General features: G+C 37.9%; 1 protein-coding gene across 1 annotated transcript in view; it reads right to left on the bottom strand.

The window, feature by feature from the left end:
- Nucleotides 1-275: 275 nt before the first annotated feature.
- Nucleotides 276-19,811, bottom strand: part of LOC145483742 (alpha-actinin-like) — a 36,515-nt gene continuing 16,979 nt past the window's right edge. The window contains exons 12-27 of the mRNA XM_081462290.1: nucleotides 16,199-16,328; nucleotides 15,794-15,885; nucleotides 14,828-14,873; nucleotides 13,768-13,830; nucleotides 13,619-13,681; nucleotides 12,990-13,067; nucleotides 12,075-12,212; nucleotides 11,343-11,427; nucleotides 10,485-10,600; nucleotides 7,234-7,317; nucleotides 6,807-6,860; nucleotides 6,286-6,354; nucleotides 5,609-5,686; nucleotides 5,223-5,303; nucleotides 3,560-3,718; nucleotides 276-2,896 (exon numbers count right to left, since the gene is read on the bottom strand). Coding sequence (XP_081318416.1) covers nucleotides 2,738-2,896; nucleotides 3,560-3,718; nucleotides 5,223-5,303; nucleotides 5,609-5,686; nucleotides 6,286-6,354; nucleotides 6,807-6,860; nucleotides 7,234-7,317; nucleotides 10,485-10,600; nucleotides 11,343-11,427; nucleotides 12,075-12,212; nucleotides 12,990-13,067; nucleotides 13,619-13,681; nucleotides 13,768-13,830; nucleotides 14,828-14,873; nucleotides 15,794-15,885; nucleotides 16,199-16,328 — 1,495 coding nt within the window. The 3' untranslated portion in view covers nucleotides 276-2,737. The remainder of the gene's footprint in view (nucleotides 2,897-3,559; nucleotides 3,719-5,222; nucleotides 5,304-5,608; nucleotides 5,687-6,285; nucleotides 6,355-6,806; nucleotides 6,861-7,233; nucleotides 7,318-10,484; nucleotides 10,601-11,342; nucleotides 11,428-12,074; nucleotides 12,213-12,989; nucleotides 13,068-13,618; nucleotides 13,682-13,767; nucleotides 13,831-14,827; nucleotides 14,874-15,793; nucleotides 15,886-16,198; nucleotides 16,329-19,811) is intronic.

Here is a 19,811-nt window from a genome sequence, read left to right as displayed (position 1 = left end):
AATCAATGCATCAATCTGGAATAATCACTTAGCTGTAAAACAACATCGCTGAACGATGTTAAAGGAGTCTCAGCTGAACTTTTTGAAGTAAAAAACCCTTGAAGTGTCCGCTTATTGCTGGTTTTGTGCAACACAATGGCTTAAAATTATATCGGTGTCCCCGTCCGCTTAACAGAGGTGTCCGCTGAATGCAGATTTATTTTACAGAGAATGTGAGAAAAAATTTTGGGACTTCAGCTGGTGTCCACTTAATAGAGGGTGTCCGCTTAATATGGGGTCCGCTTAATACAGGTCTCACTGTAGTTATGTACACAACTTAACCAAAAATGTCTGAATTCCTTCATCGAGGCAAATTTTGCTCGTTAGAGGCTAAGACCTGGGGGGATACTCCCAGAAAAATTGGGTGGGATTGTGCGGCCCGCTTCCCAAAACCCTTACCCTATTTGTGACCAAAATCTGCGATATTCCCTACCCTATTGATGACCTGACCCATAATTCAAAACCCTATCTATGACCTGACCCTTAAATCAAAACCCTGTTTCAGACCTGCGTTATAATTAGTTCCCTAGTCCATACCAATGTTAAATTACCGTAAACATAACTTGTGAAGGGCTTTTGTTGATTTTCTTTTCGATAGTGATGAAAAAGTGGCTTTTTCTTAAAAACATATTCATATCAAGGCTGGAGTGCAAAAACCATACCCTATTTATGACCAAAATGGCCAAAATCAGCTAAAATCGATACCCTATTTATGACCAAAACGGCTGAAAAACCATACCCTTTGGGGCCGCACATACCTATATAGCCCATATAAGGGAGTACCCTCCCCCGGGGGGGGGGGGGGGGCTAAGAACGGTCAATCGGACTGATTTATGGCGAAAAAGAAAGTTTTGGAGAAGATTTGTGCTTGAAGTAGCTGTGAAATAAATCCTAAAAAAATCAAACCCACGATCTCCGCAGTACCGGTGCAGTGTTGTAACAACTGAGCTATCAGGCACTCCGGGAACTGGTCACGTTGAAAGTTTAGTGTATACCCGAAGATGAAGAATGCAGGTGTTTTGTTGATGGAAAATTGGGAGTGGAAATAACATCATTACCGTGGATTTCCACGATACACATTTAACCGATATGTTCGTAGCTCTTCTAAAACGCAATACCTGGATCCCTCATTTCATCTGACTTTTAGTTCGTTTGGCAAAGGAGAAAGTCAGAGAAAGTAGCCTTTTAAGCCTTGAAAACTCTTTGAATGGCTCTCTAGTCGAGGATCGGCCATTCCCCCCACCCGACTCCGGCCACTTTACTCCCAGCCAGTTCTTTCTTAGCCCTTGGAGGGTGGGGGGTGGGGGGCTGCAACCCCCAGCCTGTACGCCTATGACGGTAGCGGACAAACTCCGAAGCCGTTATTTGGGATTGAGATTCGGAGGGGGTCTTAGCCCATAGTTTTTGAGATTAGGAGGGGATACCAACATCGTCCCCCCACCCAACAGTATAGACACTAAATGTTACGCTCTCACCAGGACTTGCATAAGTGCGTACAAGGTTCCTTTTCGGGGACATGTCTATCGAACAAGTAGGAAAGGATTACGTAGCATGTGGTGTAAGTTTAGAAAAGCGGATAGGAAAAGGGAAGGCGACTTAGAGACAAACCAAACATAACGTTCACGTGGATAGTTTGTTATGAATTTTAATTTGTTGTTTATCTCGGACACCTTTATGTAGTTTCCATTTCTAATCAAAATATTGCGGGCGCCTAAGTATACAAGTTATGTTAAGGAAGAGAAGGAAATACCTCTCTGAATCACAAGGAAAATTTTAAAACCGTTCTCCGAATGACTACTGGGCACTACTACTAGGTAGTGCTATATTAGGTGATTCTGGTGCATAATAAGATGGAGGAAAAAATCTACTGAAAGCTTGATGTAAATGTCTGAAAATAAGAAACAAGTTGCCTACGGTTACCTTCGAGCTCCACACACAACAATCACGAGTTGTCGGCAAGACCTGCTCAACAATAATTTATGAACCTAATTTTACGAGGATATGAATGCGGAGATGGTGACCTAGTCCCTTAATTAGGCGATATGTCTGCAACGGTGTGCCTGTTAAGAGGCCGAGAGCTCACTCCACATATCCCACTGTTTTCTTGTAGACGCACAATACTGGAGTTCCATTGTCGTCCAAGTGACAAGAAACAGTGTCGAATGTCTGCAATTTTCCGAGGATACGAGAAAAACAAAACACAAAATCAACCCTAGATTTTGTTTTAGCAGGAGACACATTCCGTCGAATCTGCTTCGTGTTTCTGTCGCTTTGTAATGGCTCGGCGTGCTCTAGCAACGAGAAAAATACGATATACAGAAAATATATTGGCAATAGCTATTTCCTTCAAAACTGTTTTGCATACAAACATTGTTAATGTTTAACCAGCTTAATGAAGCGGAGGCAGGAAAACTTAGAGAAATGCAAAAATCAAACGAATTCGACCTGATTCGGGTTACTAGCGGTCTTTGAGAACCACCTCGCTTTCCCTGTCCTAAAGTCAAATGAATATTACATGATACCAGTAAAAGCACTGTGTGTTCTCCTCAGCGACGTACATAAGATTTAGCTAGATGGAGCCTACTGTATAATTTAGAAACTAAACAATGCCAGGAAATTCCTTTGTATGACTCCCCGCCCTATCCCTCCCCTTGTATCACGGTAGAGTAATATATAAAAGAGTTTCTAGATTCCAGAATTACAAATCACTTTCGCCATATAGAGCAGTTGAGAAGGACATGTAGTCCAGAGCCCCAGGTACCGCATCAGGTCCTTCATAAGGAGCCATTCGAGCAATGCAGTACTCAGCTTGATCTGGTGGAAGCTCGCGTCTCAATTCTTCTGTAGTGATGTACGGCTGGAACAAAACAGCAAGAAAGGTAGGAATTTTAGTGTGAAGCTAGTGCGTACAAGCTAGAAGAAATAGCTCAGTTACGTCGTGGTGAAATGTGATGTTCTTGGTACAAGGTTTGTAACAAATCAGTAGGCTAAAAGTAAACCTCGGCGCACGCGCACTTGAAAGACGGCCACGGATATTCTGCTACAACATTGGATACAACATGTCATAATAAGCTAATTAAATTCCTGTTTATACAGAACAGACAACCACCTTGTTGTGTTGAACACTGGAAACAACTGAGTTCTTCGTTGTTCCGGCTTATAATTTGAAAAGAGAACATGTGGTGTGCTTATACTATTCTTGTGCTTACTGATGTGCTGTGAATGAATTTTATTTCAGTGATGCAAAATACATCTTATAATATGACATTGATCATTTGGTCATAGCCTTTCGAAAGTACCCACACGTCCGGAATAATTCATGCAAAATAGCACAGGGAGGGATCACGATTGAGCAATCTCTTTCGAAAAGGGTCAGTTACACCACACAGTCTCAGGAAACCAAACAGAGATAAAACGATGTTTAGAGGTTAAATTGAAATTAAGAGAAAAAAAAGATACAAACAAACAAAAACAACAACAACAACAGATACGTTGGGGATAACACAAAATTAGTGCCAACCTTGTCCCCGGCTAGGATTCTGAAGGAGTCCATGACTTGCTCAGCGGTATCTGTGTCAGCTGTTTCTCGGGTCATAAAATCAAGGAATGCTTCGAAAGTCACGTGTCCTGTGTTGTTTGGATCTACAATTGTCATGAGTCTTTCAAATTCTTGGTCACCCTGTGGGGTTAAATTAACAAGTGAACATTTCATCTCCTTTCGTTTCACTTAACATTAAGGGGGTATAGCTGGTTTTCACATGACGTCACCAAAATTCAAACTACAAAACTATTGATCTTCCTGAGATTTTACTCAAATGATGTATAGGAACAGCTGAAAACTAATATTCATGCAAATTTTCGTTCCGAATAAGTTCTTGGTTTTGTGATACACTACGCTTAAATTTCTAAGCTTTTGCGTGACGCGGCATTTACATGACGGCCTAAAGAGCTGTCATGATGGTTAAAAAAGTGACTTATTTCGGGGAACTTGGCCATCTGAACAGTTCGTGTCTTAGAAAAAGTGTTATTTTAATGTTTTAGAGTTCCTCGAGGAACAAAGTCACACTTTTGTAGCAAAACTCAGTAACAGATGTTTCTGTTGGTTTCCGGCCGCCATGTTGGTGCCCATGAACACCAGCATGGTGTCGCCATACAAATCTTTATAAATTTGGGTAAAAAATTTCTCCGCATATCTCGCATAAGAAAAATTGCTGTGACCAGAATTTTGGCGCGAGTCTTCGCATATTTACCTTCTTTCGTTTCCCAGATTCTGGACTTTATCTATTGACGGGTTTTGATTTTTATTTTGATCTATTTTGAATTGTGTGACACTGAAAACCAGCAATATGGCCACGATGACCAGTACATTGGAATTCCTAAATTGTTTTCCGCTAAAAGACGAGTAGAACTTGACTCAATGCTGTCTGAGGAAATTTTGTAAATTAGAAAATTGATTTTAATTGTACGTTACCTGTTTTGTCAAAATAAAATGTTAATTACCATAATTATGGCATCAGTTGAAAAAGAGTGATAGCATTAATCTGATCGAAAAAGTATTGGAAAATGCTGGAAACCGTTGTTAACCACCTCAAACAAACAAAAAAACAAAACAAAACAAAACAAAACAAAAAACAAAACAAAAACAGAAACCTGTTAGACTTGGGCGCAAGGAAGTAGGGTATCCCTAGCACTAAGGTTACCCTAGCTCCTTGCATACAGGGCCTAGGTTTAATGACGTGTCCCATTCAAAACTTAGCACTGAGGAAGGGCTAGGCCCGAAACGTCTGCTATAAACATCGTTTTTAATTTGACACTGCATTATTACTATTTACAACCTAAGTTTAAGCCACTGTTTTATTGGAACAACACATCTATTTTCCTCAGTTCCAAAATTCCTCTCCCCTCGGAATCCTCAACATAACGCCATGTTGTAAATTTCGTTGGTCTTGCTACAAGTTCTTAGGCAGTGATGAAGTATCACTTGTTTACACCAAATGGGCTTTTCCAGCCCAGTTAATTTCGAATGTCATTGGTTCAAGTAAAGAGTCGAAGTGGTTGGCAAATGTATAGTTTCCTTCGCAGCCGTTTTTTGGGATGTCAAGCAAGCGTTGCGTGACATCCCCCCAAAAAACGGCTGCGGAGGAGACTAGCAAATGCATGACACGTTAGTCTAATTAACAAACCTTGTCTCCTTCCTTCAGGTTGTATCCTAAACTAACCAAGCATTGTTTGAATTCGTGAGGCTCAAGTCGCATATTTTCATCCTAAAGGAAAGCAACGAAACATTAACACGCTTTAAAATGAAGTTTGTTCCTGGTGACATTCACTAAATGTACATTCTTATATTTTTAGGTTTTAAAATAGCAAACTCCTGCCAGCAGATTCTTAAACCACTAGGTTCTTACACGCGCGTTTTTACTGTAACAGCAGTTTATCATCTACAGCTGTAGTGTCAGAGTCGGGGCGAGAGTAAACAAGAAAAATTACATCTATTCTTCCTGAAAAGAGACAATAACATTAATCACAAATTCCTGGACCATCACACTTATTACTGGTATTCTGTATTTACTTTGTCAAAGAAGTTGAACGAGTTACGGAATTCCTTCATCTGGTCGTCAGAGATGCCTTTAGAATCCCTCATAAGAATCTATCAATAAAGGAAAGTGTATCAGTCGTATCAAACAAAAACTTCCGGGAGTAAAGTAGGCTCGAGTAATCGTATCGGCTGATAGTTGCCCCGCGGAAATTTGATGTTCTTAAAACAAATATTTGCCCAAGAAGCAAAGTTCCCGAGGGCAAATAAGCTAGTCTTAAGAACATCAAATTTCCAAGGGGAAACTATCAGACCGAGAGTTCCGAGACTAACACACTCTTGTGTCTTTATTGTTTATGTTTTATAAGCTCGCTTGTTTACAGAAAATTTTTCACGGACGAGTACTATCCATCCGGATATTTCCTCGGACGGGCACTATGGGTTGATAGTGTCTCTCCGCGGATAAACACTATCGCGTCACGTGATCACTTTAAACCAATAAGAATCGGAGAAAATTTAATGGTGAACTATAACGAATGTTAGTAGCCACTCAGCTGTTTTCTATTGGAAATTCGAGAATCTGATTTGTATTTGTTAACATGCATTTAACATAGACTCAGGCATTTCTGTGTTACATTTTGTGTTTCTTATTTCTACTCAATAAGCCTCCTGTTTATAGTCTTATAATAAAAGGAACTTTGCACTAAATTTACCTGGTTTTCAACTTCATTGATGTTTCTCGCAATGGCAGTCAGCAGTTGTTCCCAGTTCACTCGGAGAGCCTGAGAAAATCACATAAGAGTTAATTTTACCATCAATCGTTCGTGTGTCAGTATAATAACCTTTTCGTAAATTAGCTTCAGTTGACGCTGCAGTTCTTGATGCTTTCCATAAGATTGGTATTTTTTCGTGAACTGAACATGTCTATTGGTCAGTGTATTTTTCATAAGCAACATGATAAAAACGACCGCCTTAGAACTTAGACGAGGGACAAAGAGAGTGCCCTATGAACCTGTCAGATAGGTGTCAGATATATACACAATAAAACTATACTTAAGGGACATTCCGATTGGATTATCATAAGGGACTGAAACAATACATACAAGACATTCTTGTGCTAAAAAGAAATGCTTGCGAAGAACTGGTAGGAATGCACCCACTCACGCCATCACTCTCACATTACATTATCTGATCACCCAACACCTGAAGGTTCCAACTGAGTCGCCATACTTACTTCCATTGTGAATTCTGTGTGGGGGTTTTCAAAGATTAGTGCTTCTTGGACATCCTGTAAATAAGCACAACTTCAGAATGATGGTATCTGGGTCACTGTATTAAGATGTTTACATTTACTAACAAATATTCTAAAGGCAGTGGTTAACATAACAACACAGTTGTGGTTGAGGACAGATTTGATCTACTGTAGGTCACAAAAGTGTTTTAGAATCAGCATCAGAAACAGTTAGGCAAGTGACGAGACCTTGAAAACAAAAACTCTCAAGCTAAGAAAACATAACAGGTGATATATAAAAGAAGACCACAACTGTTATTTCACTGTCTCCAAAAAAAAAAACAATCACAAAATAAAACGATTAAACAAAATTTGTGTAAGGCAAAAAACAATGCATTAAAACAAAATAACATAAAGCGCCTTTTCTTACTTGGTGCACCAACTCTAGTTCATCCATTTGAGGTTTGTAGCCAGCAACATCTCGTTCAAGCCCTTGGACAGCTTTCAGTTGTTCCTTTATTGGAAGTAACAACAAAATATACCAACTAGAATTACACTTTGACATGTACAATGCATAATGCAATGTAAAATGTAGCTACTATTAATTTGTAGCGCTGACACTGGGTCATTAAATCTTGAATTTCTATAAATGCACTACACACTAATCTGGTAAAGGGTTGTGAGGACACGTATGTACAATTGTAAATAGCGTGTAAAACAAAGAAAACCATCAAGACCAGAAATATTTATGGAATTGTGCAGCAAGGAAAACCCCAATTAGGCGTAAGAGAACTAAACCGCAAATAGCAACGCTAATTTGGTTTGGGGTTTAGAGGTTTGCTCGTGTGTCCTCAACTTAATTGTGATTGCTCAGTACACAACTGACCTGTCAGAATCATATCAAAGTGTTCACGGTTTTCTGAGTTTCACAGTAACACAAGCCATTTTCAAAAAAGGCTTTTTTTCCGCTGATCCAAAAAAATTAAAGGCCTGTGTCTTTAACATCCTTGACTGCAAAAATTATGAACACTTAGTATGTGCAAGTAGATATGTCCTATCTCTCAAGCAACTTATTCCTCTTTCAACAACAGCATGGTTCCCAGAGAAGACTTCCGTGCAAAGACCCAGTGAATCATACTCATTAACATACAGGCAAGCAGCCTCAACAGCAACAGCAAGTCGATGTGATCTTCCTTAGCCCATTGACAACCGGAGATTTTTGGAAAATACGCATTTTTTGGACATTTTGGACATTTTCAGCCTGGCTATGAACTAAATTAGCTCCAATCTACTGAAAAAGGCATTTGCAACATGACAGCATGCCTTTCTTTCCACTGGCACCGCGTTTTATCACATTTTTATTTTTTTTGCTAGGGCATGCGCAGAAATTAAAATTTTGAAAGTGTCCTACGTCTTTAGGCTTTTTGGTTTTTTAATTTTTTTTTCGTCTTCCTTTTTTCTACTTTTCGTATCTTTTTGCTACAAATGCTGACCCACTACTGGGCTTGCTTCCAATTCAAGGATTTCCGCGAAAGCATCATCGAGACAGGAAATTCTTAGCATGGAGTAGCCAAGTGTAGCAGAGGGAAATTTTGCTCCGAATTTTTCACCCAAATTTCTAAGCATTTTCGTGCATATTTCACGCTCAATCGACCTGGGTATCACTGGAAAGATCCTTTCCTCCTGCCGAACTTGAGTGTAAGTGATGCCAATTTTGGTCAGAGGTGATGACATAAGAAGTGGAACAGAGGCCAACGTCCGTCACGGGCGGTCATTGGCGGCACAGGCGTCAATGGGTTAAAGGCTTGTTCTCACTAGCCCATAACCATAAGCATAAGCCGATATACACAGACGCTGAAAGATGTTGATAATCAGCACCTTTTATTTGGGAAATTTCCAACAAAAGGCGCTAATTATCAACATCTTACTGCGCCTGCATATATTGGCTTATGCTATGGTTATGCGCTAGTGGACACAAGCCGTAACCTCTCAAAGGTGTTTGACACAGTCCAATCATAAAGGGCGCATGCTCAAAAAAAGTATTATGCTTCACAGGAAACTGGGGAGAGATCCACACCTGGCTGTGACTTCCTCGTAAGCACAAGATCACGCGTCCTTCTGAATGGCTATGAAACTCAACGGACACATGTCCTTTCAAAAACCATCCCCGGACTGATTCTGTTCATGTTATTTTTCTTTCCTCTTGTTTAAGTTATTCATAATTTCATTACTTTGTCATGGTACTCAGTCCATAATGACACATTCGCGCTTTTGTTACAAAATTTGAAAGCTGTAGCTTGCCTGTGCTGCCTGTGAACGAATCATCAGATTTTATTGTTTATCTGTTTTTAACACCCGAACTTCTGTATTGAAGTGCAGCTTTCAAGTTTATCCGGCTTCTTTATTGAAGCACAACTATAAGTCCAGCTTTCATAAGATTTCAATGGTACATTGTAGATGTTATAGTTAGTACTACATGCTGTTCAATTTGGAAATAATTAGATGAAAAACTTCTGTGGACGGCCAAAATTGGATGAGGCCTTTAGGCCGAGTCCAATTTGGCAGTAAGAGGAAATCTTTGAACTTAATTATTTCCCAATTGAACTAGGATGTAGCCGCATTACTGTTAATTATACTATGTATAAAACTGTCCAAATTACTTGTTAATTTGGACATTACTCAAATTAAAATTCATTTGGACAGTTTGCAAAATAAAGAAAACTTGCACCAATACTTGTATGGGTTTTTGGGTTGAGACATGGGCTGCGAATATCATTATAAGTACATTTAAGGGCCCATTAACCGATTTATGTGCGCGCTCGCGCGCGTTGCTAAGGAGGTGAAATTTCACTTCCGGTTACTTACGTCAGCCTGAGCGCGGAAAACAAAAAAAAATCAATAACTTCCAAATTCGCTTACATTTTAGATGTTTTCCTTTGTGTTTCACAAAATGTAAAGTAAAAAAAGTACAAGCAGAGACAAAATAAGAAAAAGACAGAAAAACAAGAGCAATAGAAAGAGAAAAATTAATTCCGTGTGGCTTTGTTCGATCTTACCGAAGTGCGCTGATAGTGTAAATTGCGCACGCGCTGATAGGGTAACTTTCAATATATATCGGGCGCACCTCCGGTTTCTTTAAATGCCAAAGGAAACGCGGTTTTTCATTAAATCCAGCCTTTTTCGACGGATTTCGATCAAAACCAACGTTGGAAAGATAGCTAAGCAGTCCTTTTTCAAAATCATGCTTTTTAAAGAAAATTACGAATTTTTTAATATTTTGAAGTTCTCTCAAAATCTGACCTTTTAGAAGTGAAACAAAATCTATGCATAGCGTAATGAGGATTTAAATTAAGATATTAAATCAATGAAAAAAATCCCGATAAAGTAATTTGCCTGGGAGCCTTTGAGTTTTTTCAGTATTAGTCACATGACCATGGGCGTGGCCTGATGACGTCATCACTAGTGTTACTAATCATGAAAAAGTTAAAACACATGAAATGACTCTGAACTAACTAAAAATGATGAGGTTATATGAGTATAAATTTTCCTCAGAAACGGCTCTAAAAGATCGGTTTCTGGGCCCTTAACAAAAAAAAATAGTCTCAGTCCACACTCTTGCTGTGGCTTGTTCATGAGGATGGAGACATTGCTACTGAATAAACAAGAGGTTGGATATCATACCTCCAGGGGTCCTTGCATTTTCAAAGCAATAGAGCGTAACTTTTCCTCATAGTCCTTGATTGACGGTCCAACTGAATTAGCCTTTTGTGCAAACTCTACACGAAGTCTCTCATTTCCTATGTTCAGTCAAGGGAAAAATCTCTAACAGACAGTGTATTCACATACTATATATCATTCCTATATAGACAGGAAAACAGTCAAACTAAAACTTCTTGAAATCACTTTGAAACAGCCCCAACACACCAACGCAAACACAGGTAACACACAGTAGAGTCAAAGTGACTTGTTCTTACTGAATGTCCTTTCCATATTTTAAATTGTTATAAACGAGCATTATATTTGAGAGCAACATATCAGAATGTTCACAACCCTCAAGGAAACCTTTCTTTATAACATACAAGGATGCCATCCTTCTTAATTTTAATCTTCTAAGATGAGAACACACCTTTGCACAAAAATGCCAGAACTTCCAACAAGACAAGTAAATAATAAAATAGGAAGCAATGAGGAAACTGGACAGAGAATGCACACACATATGGACAAGTGATGTTTTTTTCACAAAAATCCTACATCCAATGCAAATGGGATCAAATAAGGGGCATGTTTAGGATGTAAAAAAGAAAGGAATTGTTATACCGGTTGATGGGTGACACTGAAAAGGATGTAAACATTCAAAAGAAAAGAAAGATTAAAAACTGATAAGGTAGAAAACTGTCAAAATGTCATCCTAAAAACACCAACGTTTATAGCCCTTCTTCTTCTTTGTATAAGGGGATCTTCTTCCTACCAGTGAAGTCTTTTGCCCACATGCAAACCTATCTTACGATCTGGCTTAAAAATAATGCTAGTCAAGGATACGTTCCTGTCTGCCTTTTTCATTTTCAAGAAGCTCATCTCTCTTGGGAATCAGGCTTATGACTTCACTCCATGTCAGAGAAATTTCCTGTTGAATAGGAAAGAGAAAACAAATGGCTTAAAATTCTATTTATTCATTACATTACCATCTTTCATTTTCACTGGCCATGTATATACGTGCAATATCAACCCAGCTCATATGTTAGCAACAACAAATAATTGTGTACAACATCAGTTACTCATTGAATATTCTTTGCTTTTAATTAATCCGTTTCTCTTTCTATGTTGTACGGCTTCCTTCTCTGCTGTAATTGAACTAATGTTGTTATGCCAAAAATATAAACTTCCAAGTCTCCCAAAGTGAATGAAACCTTTTCTAAATACTAAAACTGCATCTCTTTGGCTCTAACCCATAAATGATTTTCTTGAACAATTTAATTTTTTTGTTTCCATGCTAAAAAGATGCTAATAATTGACAATTATTGCACCAAGAAAAAAAAACACAGAGACACTTTATTCCACCTGTCTAGTGATTTGAACATAGTCAACGAATAATATTGTTATATTGTTGAAGATCACATGTTAATGCATCGTCAGAAAGAAAACATTTACAACACTGCAAAGGAGCTTTTGCAACAGTCCTTAAAAGAATTTTACATACAAAGGGCATTGCAAGATTAAAGCTACAGAAAGCACGAGACAGTTCAGCATTAGAAATGTCAAACCTTCATTTACCTCTTTAGTAAGACTAGTGTAAGGGTTTTCCTGGACACTTATGTTTTCAATTTCAGTATTAATGCTCATAATAGCATCATATTCCTGTTGTGCAGCTGGCATATTGTCCTTGAACACCTGGTGAGCATCTTTCAGTTCCTAAACAATTTTACAAGACAGCTGTCACACATTTCTGGCATTCAAAACAAACAAAGAGAGAAAAAAAGCTCTTTATGGTAGTTCTCAACAGTTTGATACACAAACAGGACAACAGGGTAATTTAGCATTGTGCTGAACAATGTGTTAACCATTTCCCCTCATTTACGCCTTATTGAAAAAAAAAAAAACAATATCAATAAGAGCTATTAACTTTGTTTCAATGTCAAACTTAAATTTTATTGTATTCTACCCTAATGAGTCGTATGTATGATAATACCAGCAGTGTGGTTTCCTATACTATATGAATGTTTTATCATACCCAGATGTCATTAGAAGCAAGACTGATCCAATGATTTTGATCTGACCGGTGATTACATACATAATTTGTGTTTAATGACCATCTACATCCAAAGAATGGAACTACTGCCTCATGGTCGACTGAACTAGATTCTGCATTGATAGGTCATGGTTTGAGTGTAGCCCACTTTACTCGCACAATACTTCTTTCCATTCTAAAATATGCACAAGTGCCATCAAATGGTCAGAACCTGACCAACTTCTAGGGGCTATCTGCAGTGAACTAACATCCCATCCACTGAGCTACCAATGCTTCTAGTTGATTTACCACTAGAAGAAACTGGAGTTTAGCACCAGAACTATGAGCGGTGTGACTCCTCTGATCCCTTGTACAAAAATACTAGTTGTGATACCAGTTCATATGACTTGCACACCATGAAAGTGATCAAAAGAAAGTAATAATTAATACAAATTTCTTACCACAATCTCTTCAACAGTATGTACGCTGAACATATCCATTAAATCTTCCCGTGCACTTTCCAGCCAGTTATTGAACAGCTTAAGAAAATAAATTTCTTTATCAGGCAAAATAGCTTGTTCAAAAGAGAAGCACTTGGCAATTGGCAATTGAAGATGTGAAATGTCCCTATGGGGAATTTGCTTTACAACAAATATCTTATCTTCTAAGAGCTATTTCAACTTGTATTCCTATCCAAAAGCTTGCTTATTGGGAGGGACTTTTAACTTGACCACACAAAATTGAATTACTATGCAGAAAAGGAGAAAATTATATGTGGTATACAGTGTGATATTAGGGGAAATGTGGGAATGACATTGAGTGAACCACTTACATGGTCTTGTGACCAGTTTTTGTTTGGCCAGCAGATGGGCGAACAGGGTTGCAGGAGAGTTTTTTCAATGGGCAGTAAGGAGGCCACTGTTTGTGAAAGGAGTACAATGAAAAGAGTGAACTGCTTTGCATTTGCTTTATCTGTTTTCTTTTGCAAACAAGCAGAATATTATTTTATGCAATGGTAAGGTGCAAGACAAGAGTGTAATTTGGTCGGCAATTACTTGCACTCTAATGATCATACAGCAACAAGACATACCGCTGCTCTCTTTGCAAACTCTAACAGGAAGGAGTCCAGTTTCTGTAATATTACTTCACGTGTCTGTAATTAAAAAACAGAATCAGTTTATTACCTCCTCAAAATGTATCCATATATACACCAATAAAATAAGAAATTGTTTTTCAAACCTCAAGTTTATGTCGCCGATCTTCTGTTAGCTGCCCAAGATCTTTCCATTCATCACAGATTGTCTAAAAATTGGATGGAATAATGAAAATGTCATGCAGATCACACTACTAACTATGTGCAGATGTTGCACATATATTTTAGCATTTGACAGAAACATTCCAAAATACTTTTCAATATTACTTCCATTATATTCTTGAATGCATCTGAAGTCAATGACTTGATTTGTTACTTTTTGTTAGTCAAATTTCAATATATTTCAAAAGGAATGGCTTCAAGGTTCAGCACATGTGCAAGCTGTAACATTAACCCATGTCATTAATCCATTATTTATGAAACATTCAAAAGCATATTAATGTTTTCTAAAAAGGTCTTAATTTCTTGCTTTATTTGTCAGAGTAAAAATTTGTTTAACAATTTCTGTATACCATTAAAAAAAACAGTGTATATTATACACTGTTCAAACTATGTGATCATGTCAAAATTACAGCAATATTGTTTCTTTTTAGTTAACAATTTACAAGAGTAGGGCTCTGGCGCCCGTTTCTCAAAGGTCCCGAAATGTTTTTCCACCTGGAAAGCTGTAGCAAAATCTCAAACCTTATGATTGCAGAGCTGCTTTATTCACATTAATATAAACAGAGGTTCATTCCGAACAAGAAGTTTCAGGCGTATACACCTCTCTGTCTATAAATCCCGATCAACCAAAAATGGCATTTCGGACCAAAAAAGTTTCCGGGGCTTTCGAGAAACAGGTTCCTGGTACATAAAACAGTCAGGATGGAAGAAGCAGGGAAGCATTCCGCCAAGATATCTTCCGACTTAAATTTTGTAATAATATTAGAGGTGAAACACTTGACCTTTTTTTTTTGGGGGGGGGGGGTTGTGGGTGATTTGGTACAGGCATGAGAAATTTTTTTCTTGGGACATGGTTATGTGCACGAATTTTTCTGGTACAGGTATTCTTCAAGGATATTTTTTTTTAAATCCCTCCCTCAAAAGTCAAATGGTCCACCTCTGACTTTTCCATTCCCATAGCATCAAAAACATGTGACAATTTACCTGGCATCTTGCATTGACAGAACCAACATCACTGTAACCCAGTTCACTAAAAAAATCAAGGAAATGCCCATGTTTAATCCTTAAAGCATAATTTTATATTGTGTTCCATGGATTTACTCTCCCAATTTGTCCAACCCCTGATAACTTAAAATCCTTGTGCCTACTTGGTTCAAATAAATAAATAACTTAATAATATTGATAAAACAATATCTCAACAGTATTAACTGGAAACTACTAATGATACCTCTAATGCCTGATGTCCTGTGCCAATTTTTATCTCTCTTTGAGATTTGAGAAATCATGATTTTACTATATAACAATCAGACTATGGGCTTACGTCTTTTACTGAATTGTTAAGCATAACCTACTGATTGAATATTGGCAAATTTGTAAACTAATTAGCTATCTTTAGAGCTGCTACCAATTGTCTGCACAGTGCATGGCCAGTAATTTTTTCATTCTGACAGAAAAGAACAGAACTATTGATAAATAAGTTTTATTATATAAGCTGCCAAGTTATGCTAAAACAATTACACTTGCTCATGAGTTGGCTTTGTCATTATCTTGTAAGTCAGAGAAGCTTGAGTTCACAATTTTGGAGTTCAGTGGAATTTACGGTATTTGATGGCCATACATGGACTCAAATGCTATGAACAAGATTTTGAAACTTACTTCTTCTTACTTCTCAATTTAATTCCTCAAGTTTAAACAAAGGAAGTCGTGACCATGACAGTGTTTGGATATCTGATCATAATTGACATAGCTTTTTACGATTTTGAATCTCCACTTTCTCCTTCATTTTAGTTTTGATTGAGAAGATATATCAAACACTCAAGACAGTGTTTAAACACATTTCCAAACACCTGATTTATCATCAAAAATACTCTACTATGCATCATACTTTCAACTCTCTTCTCGGTGCTCGGAAATGTGGTCAAACACAGTTTTTCATCTTTGATATATTACTTAAGCTCCTGGGCAATTGCCACAATTTGCTCCACTCTGTCTTGATGAGCTGCTAGATCACTTTCGAATGCTTCATGTTTTTTCTTCAAGGCCTACAAAACAAGGACAAAAACCCAACAAACATTAGACCAGTACATGCCTGGCTATTCCAGCCAGTATCTTTTTTATTATGCAGTAAACAGTATAAAAAATTGTTACAGGGTTCACACAGAAAACGGGTACCTTATTCAAGGACTTTTCAAGGACACTGGCCAGCAATGTTATTTTACAAGCGATAAATAAATACAAATCTATGTGCAAAGTATCCACCTTCCAAATAAACAGGATTTGTTATATGGCTGCTGAAGCTGTTGCTCCATCTCATTTAAAGAACATACAACTACAGACTTGTAACTGTTTATTTACCAGAACATCAGCCAACGTGGCTTTTTCATAATCATCTTTGTTTAACATGTCAGTTTTGCCAGTTGTCCAAGCTTCATGAATGTTGCATTTGTGCTTGAATTTTTCTGCCAAATGATCAAGTCGTTCCATTCTGTGCAAGCAAGACCAAACAAAAAGAATTGGTCTTGATTATTTGGCATGCATATAAAATATCTAACTCATTTATAAATATATAACTAGATGTCTACTCCTGCAAAATAACAGAATTTGAAAACACCATTAATAAACTAAACTAGAGTCTCTTAGATTTAAGGCCAGGGTAGTGGGTAAAAATCAAGTCTTCATTGTATGGCTTATAAACTGCTCCACTGCATTGTAATGTTTCAGAGTCAAATGTACTTCCAAGAATCTCTTTGTGGGAGTTTTCAAGTCCCATGATTTGCAAAGATTTCAGAAGATGACTGATGATGTCTGACAAATAACAAGATTTACACTTATGAAAATGCCAAAATTTAATTTTTTGCAGTCTGTACCTTCCAACAATGTATTTGCAATCCTGACAATATGGTCTTAAATGGCAATAGCCAAAAAGCCACAAAGAGAAATGATGGTAGGCAGTATGACTAGTAATGGACTACTTTTACTTGAATAGCATCAGATTTGCAAAACCAGGCTTGTAAGTGTGGCAGAAAAAACTGGAGTGCATATGAAATGAGGTTTTGATCCATACTGTAATGTTGCTATAGGGATTTGTTCTGGTTGTAACAAATAGACTGGTTGAAAAATGTAATGAATTAAGTGTCATTGTCAGAGAAAACCGGATAGTACCAAAACATTGAGGTCGGCCGTTCACCTTCATCTTTTCACTGTACAAAAGCTACCCAAAAAGATTAATAATTATGACATTTGCCGAGGTAGGCGTTCATTTTTCTTCAAGATATCACCACATCATGATTTTGGGCTCTCAAGCAGTTGAAAATGGCCGAAATTTCGGGCAACTTTAGGTGAGCCTAAAAGATACTTCGCACAAATTCCAGAAACTCTTATTTTCGTGCGATAATATTTGTCCCTTTATTAGTTGACTGAGATATATTTGAGGTCTTTCGCTTCAATTCGACGGTTTTTACAAGGTGCCAAATATCACCGCCGAATCGTTAATTAGCGTGACCTGAATTTTAGTCATTTTCAGCGAGTCGTTTCTCAAAAGTGTGGTAGTTTATTTCCACAGAAAAACAATTTTGTGATAGTCTCTTGCACTGTTATCAATATCCAGTTGAGTTAAAATTGGTATCTACAAACAAATCGGAGTAATTGGTCTCGCAAAGTCCAAAAAAATTCATTAGTCAGAAATATTTCCCGCCAAATATTTAGCTAAAATTTCACCTCATTCCGACTTTCTGCGATTGTTATTCATGATTTACTGAAAGATCTGCAAAAAAATAGCTGGACTGCAGAAGAGAATTTTTAAGCTGTGACATCGTTGTCAACCAAAGCAAACATTTTAAACTCGCCAAATCGTTACCGTCTAGGCTAAATTTTCCTGCGAAAATTCTATTTTTAACGTCACGCTGCATGGAAAGACAAAGTGGATCCTCAGTTTGATGGTCTTTTTTGCTGTTGTGTAGAACAAACTGCAAGTTAATCGTGAGTGAACCTTTACCCTAAATTTAATTTTGGGACTTCTGCAAACCCCTTGTTTACATTTATTTCTCGTTTTCGAAAGGCGTGATGCGTTACAGATTCAAAGGTAAGACTTTGAAATGTGGATATTAAACGTTCCTCCTTGTTTTTGAAAACATTAACTGTTCTTTCAGATCAGAAAAATCGCCTAGCATTGCTGGTGGTGGGTCAGTTTTTCTTCAATTATTAGTGTGCAAACAAGAGGGTCGAGGAAAGACCTTAGAGGTGGTGTCTATTTGGCACAGCCAAATGTAAACAATGAGGAAATACAGGTTATGACAAAACTTCACTGCTATCCGGCCTACGAAATGATCAAAAAGGACAGACAACTGGAATAAGCATCTCAATACGTGAAATTGTCGCTAGGTCTGCAGGATTGCCAACGGAAATCTTTCTTGCTATCATTGTCGTTTGTATTGTCGCAGGTTTGTACACCGTCTTGTTTTCCATTTTGTTTCCTTCCTTTATTACCTCGTGAATGGAATTGACTTACAACCACTTGCTATGAAGCTTGAGATAATTTTTTGTTGATTCAAAGGTGTCTTAAGGTGTCTCGAAAACCCAGACCCGGAAAACTCTTCTTAATTTAGCAGAATTAATCGAAGCATAAGGATCCGTAGTATATAATATACGAAACTGCCACGCAATGCACCTCGAGCCATTGTCACTAACCTTGGAATTTAAATGGCATTTAAGTATAAAATAAATTTCATCAATTTTGTTTATACTTGTAAGGTAGGATAAGTCTGCATGTGAGCCAAGTGGCCCATCAGGCCGGAGCTTATCCCGGTTTCTGTAGCATGAAGCGACTAGGAGCATTTCTACTCCCCCCTGGATGGGATGCTAGTCCATTGCAGGGTTACCCCCAGCATTAGGTTCGCCGGTACCCATTTACACACCTGGGTGGAGAGAGGCACTGTGAGAGTAAAGTGTCTTGCCCAAGAACACAACACAATGTCCCCGGCCAGGGCTCGAACCCAGACCGCTTGATCCGGAGACGAGCACACTAACCCTGAGGCCACCGCGCCTTCCACTATATATACTTATAAAGCAACCAAAAAAACATACAAATGCTGGGTATTGTTTTCGTGATCCGAGCAGAGGAATCTACCACCACGGGCTGTTTTTTTTTCCTCTCTCTGCAGATTGTGCCTATGACATTGTATGGACGAACAGCAAATAAGATGTCTTGAAGCAATCCGCAGTAAACACGCTGTGAAAAAAAGTCGTGATATTTTTCAAGTCTGAGTTTTCAAGATGCACAGAGAGAGTGACTTTTTCGGATCTGAGTTTTTGTTTTCGAGGGTCTCAGTTTTACGGGTCTGAGTTTTCGATCTTGCAACCCACTCAGCTGGTTTACATGTAAATGTCAAAATAAAAACAACTTTATTTAATGAGTTCTTAGAAAACTAAATCAAATTGAAATGTTGTCTAGGACAGCAGATTTTTCTTCCACCTTCTTGCAAACAGCGTGTGAGTGGTGGTGAGATGGAGGGGGTGGGGGAGTCCCTTCTCTGTTGCCACTATGCAATGGTACTTCTTCATGGCCTCATAGTTCCACCTCTGCGCCCTCCTTGAACGGGGTAAGAAGGATATACACACTACTGTCTGGACAAATATCGTTTCTTTTTTAACAATCCATTTCATTATTTCGTTTTATAATTGACATTCAGATTATTTGAACCATCTTGTTTTTGTAGATATTCTTTCGTTACCATCCCATTTCTCTTAACATGGATACAACTACATTTTGGCCGGGTTAATGAAAATGCCTCCGTAAGATTTTTTTTCATAAACCACCTCAAAACTATCTCAATTTATCTTCAGAGCAACTCTGTTGCGTGCAAAATGTAATTCAATTTACGATCATGGATCACAAACATGCAATCTCGTTCTCTACAAACTTTAAATAGCAGTAAAATTGACAAGAAATTATCAATGCTAATTTGGATGT

This window comes from Orbicella franksi, chromosome 4 (genome assembly GCF_964199315.1).
Source record: "Orbicella franksi chromosome 4, jaOrbFran1.1, whole genome shotgun sequence".
Taxonomy (NCBI): Eukaryota; Metazoa; Cnidaria; class Anthozoa; order Scleractinia; family Merulinidae; genus Orbicella; species Orbicella franksi.
This window is presented reverse-complemented; position numbering and strand designations above follow the sequence as displayed.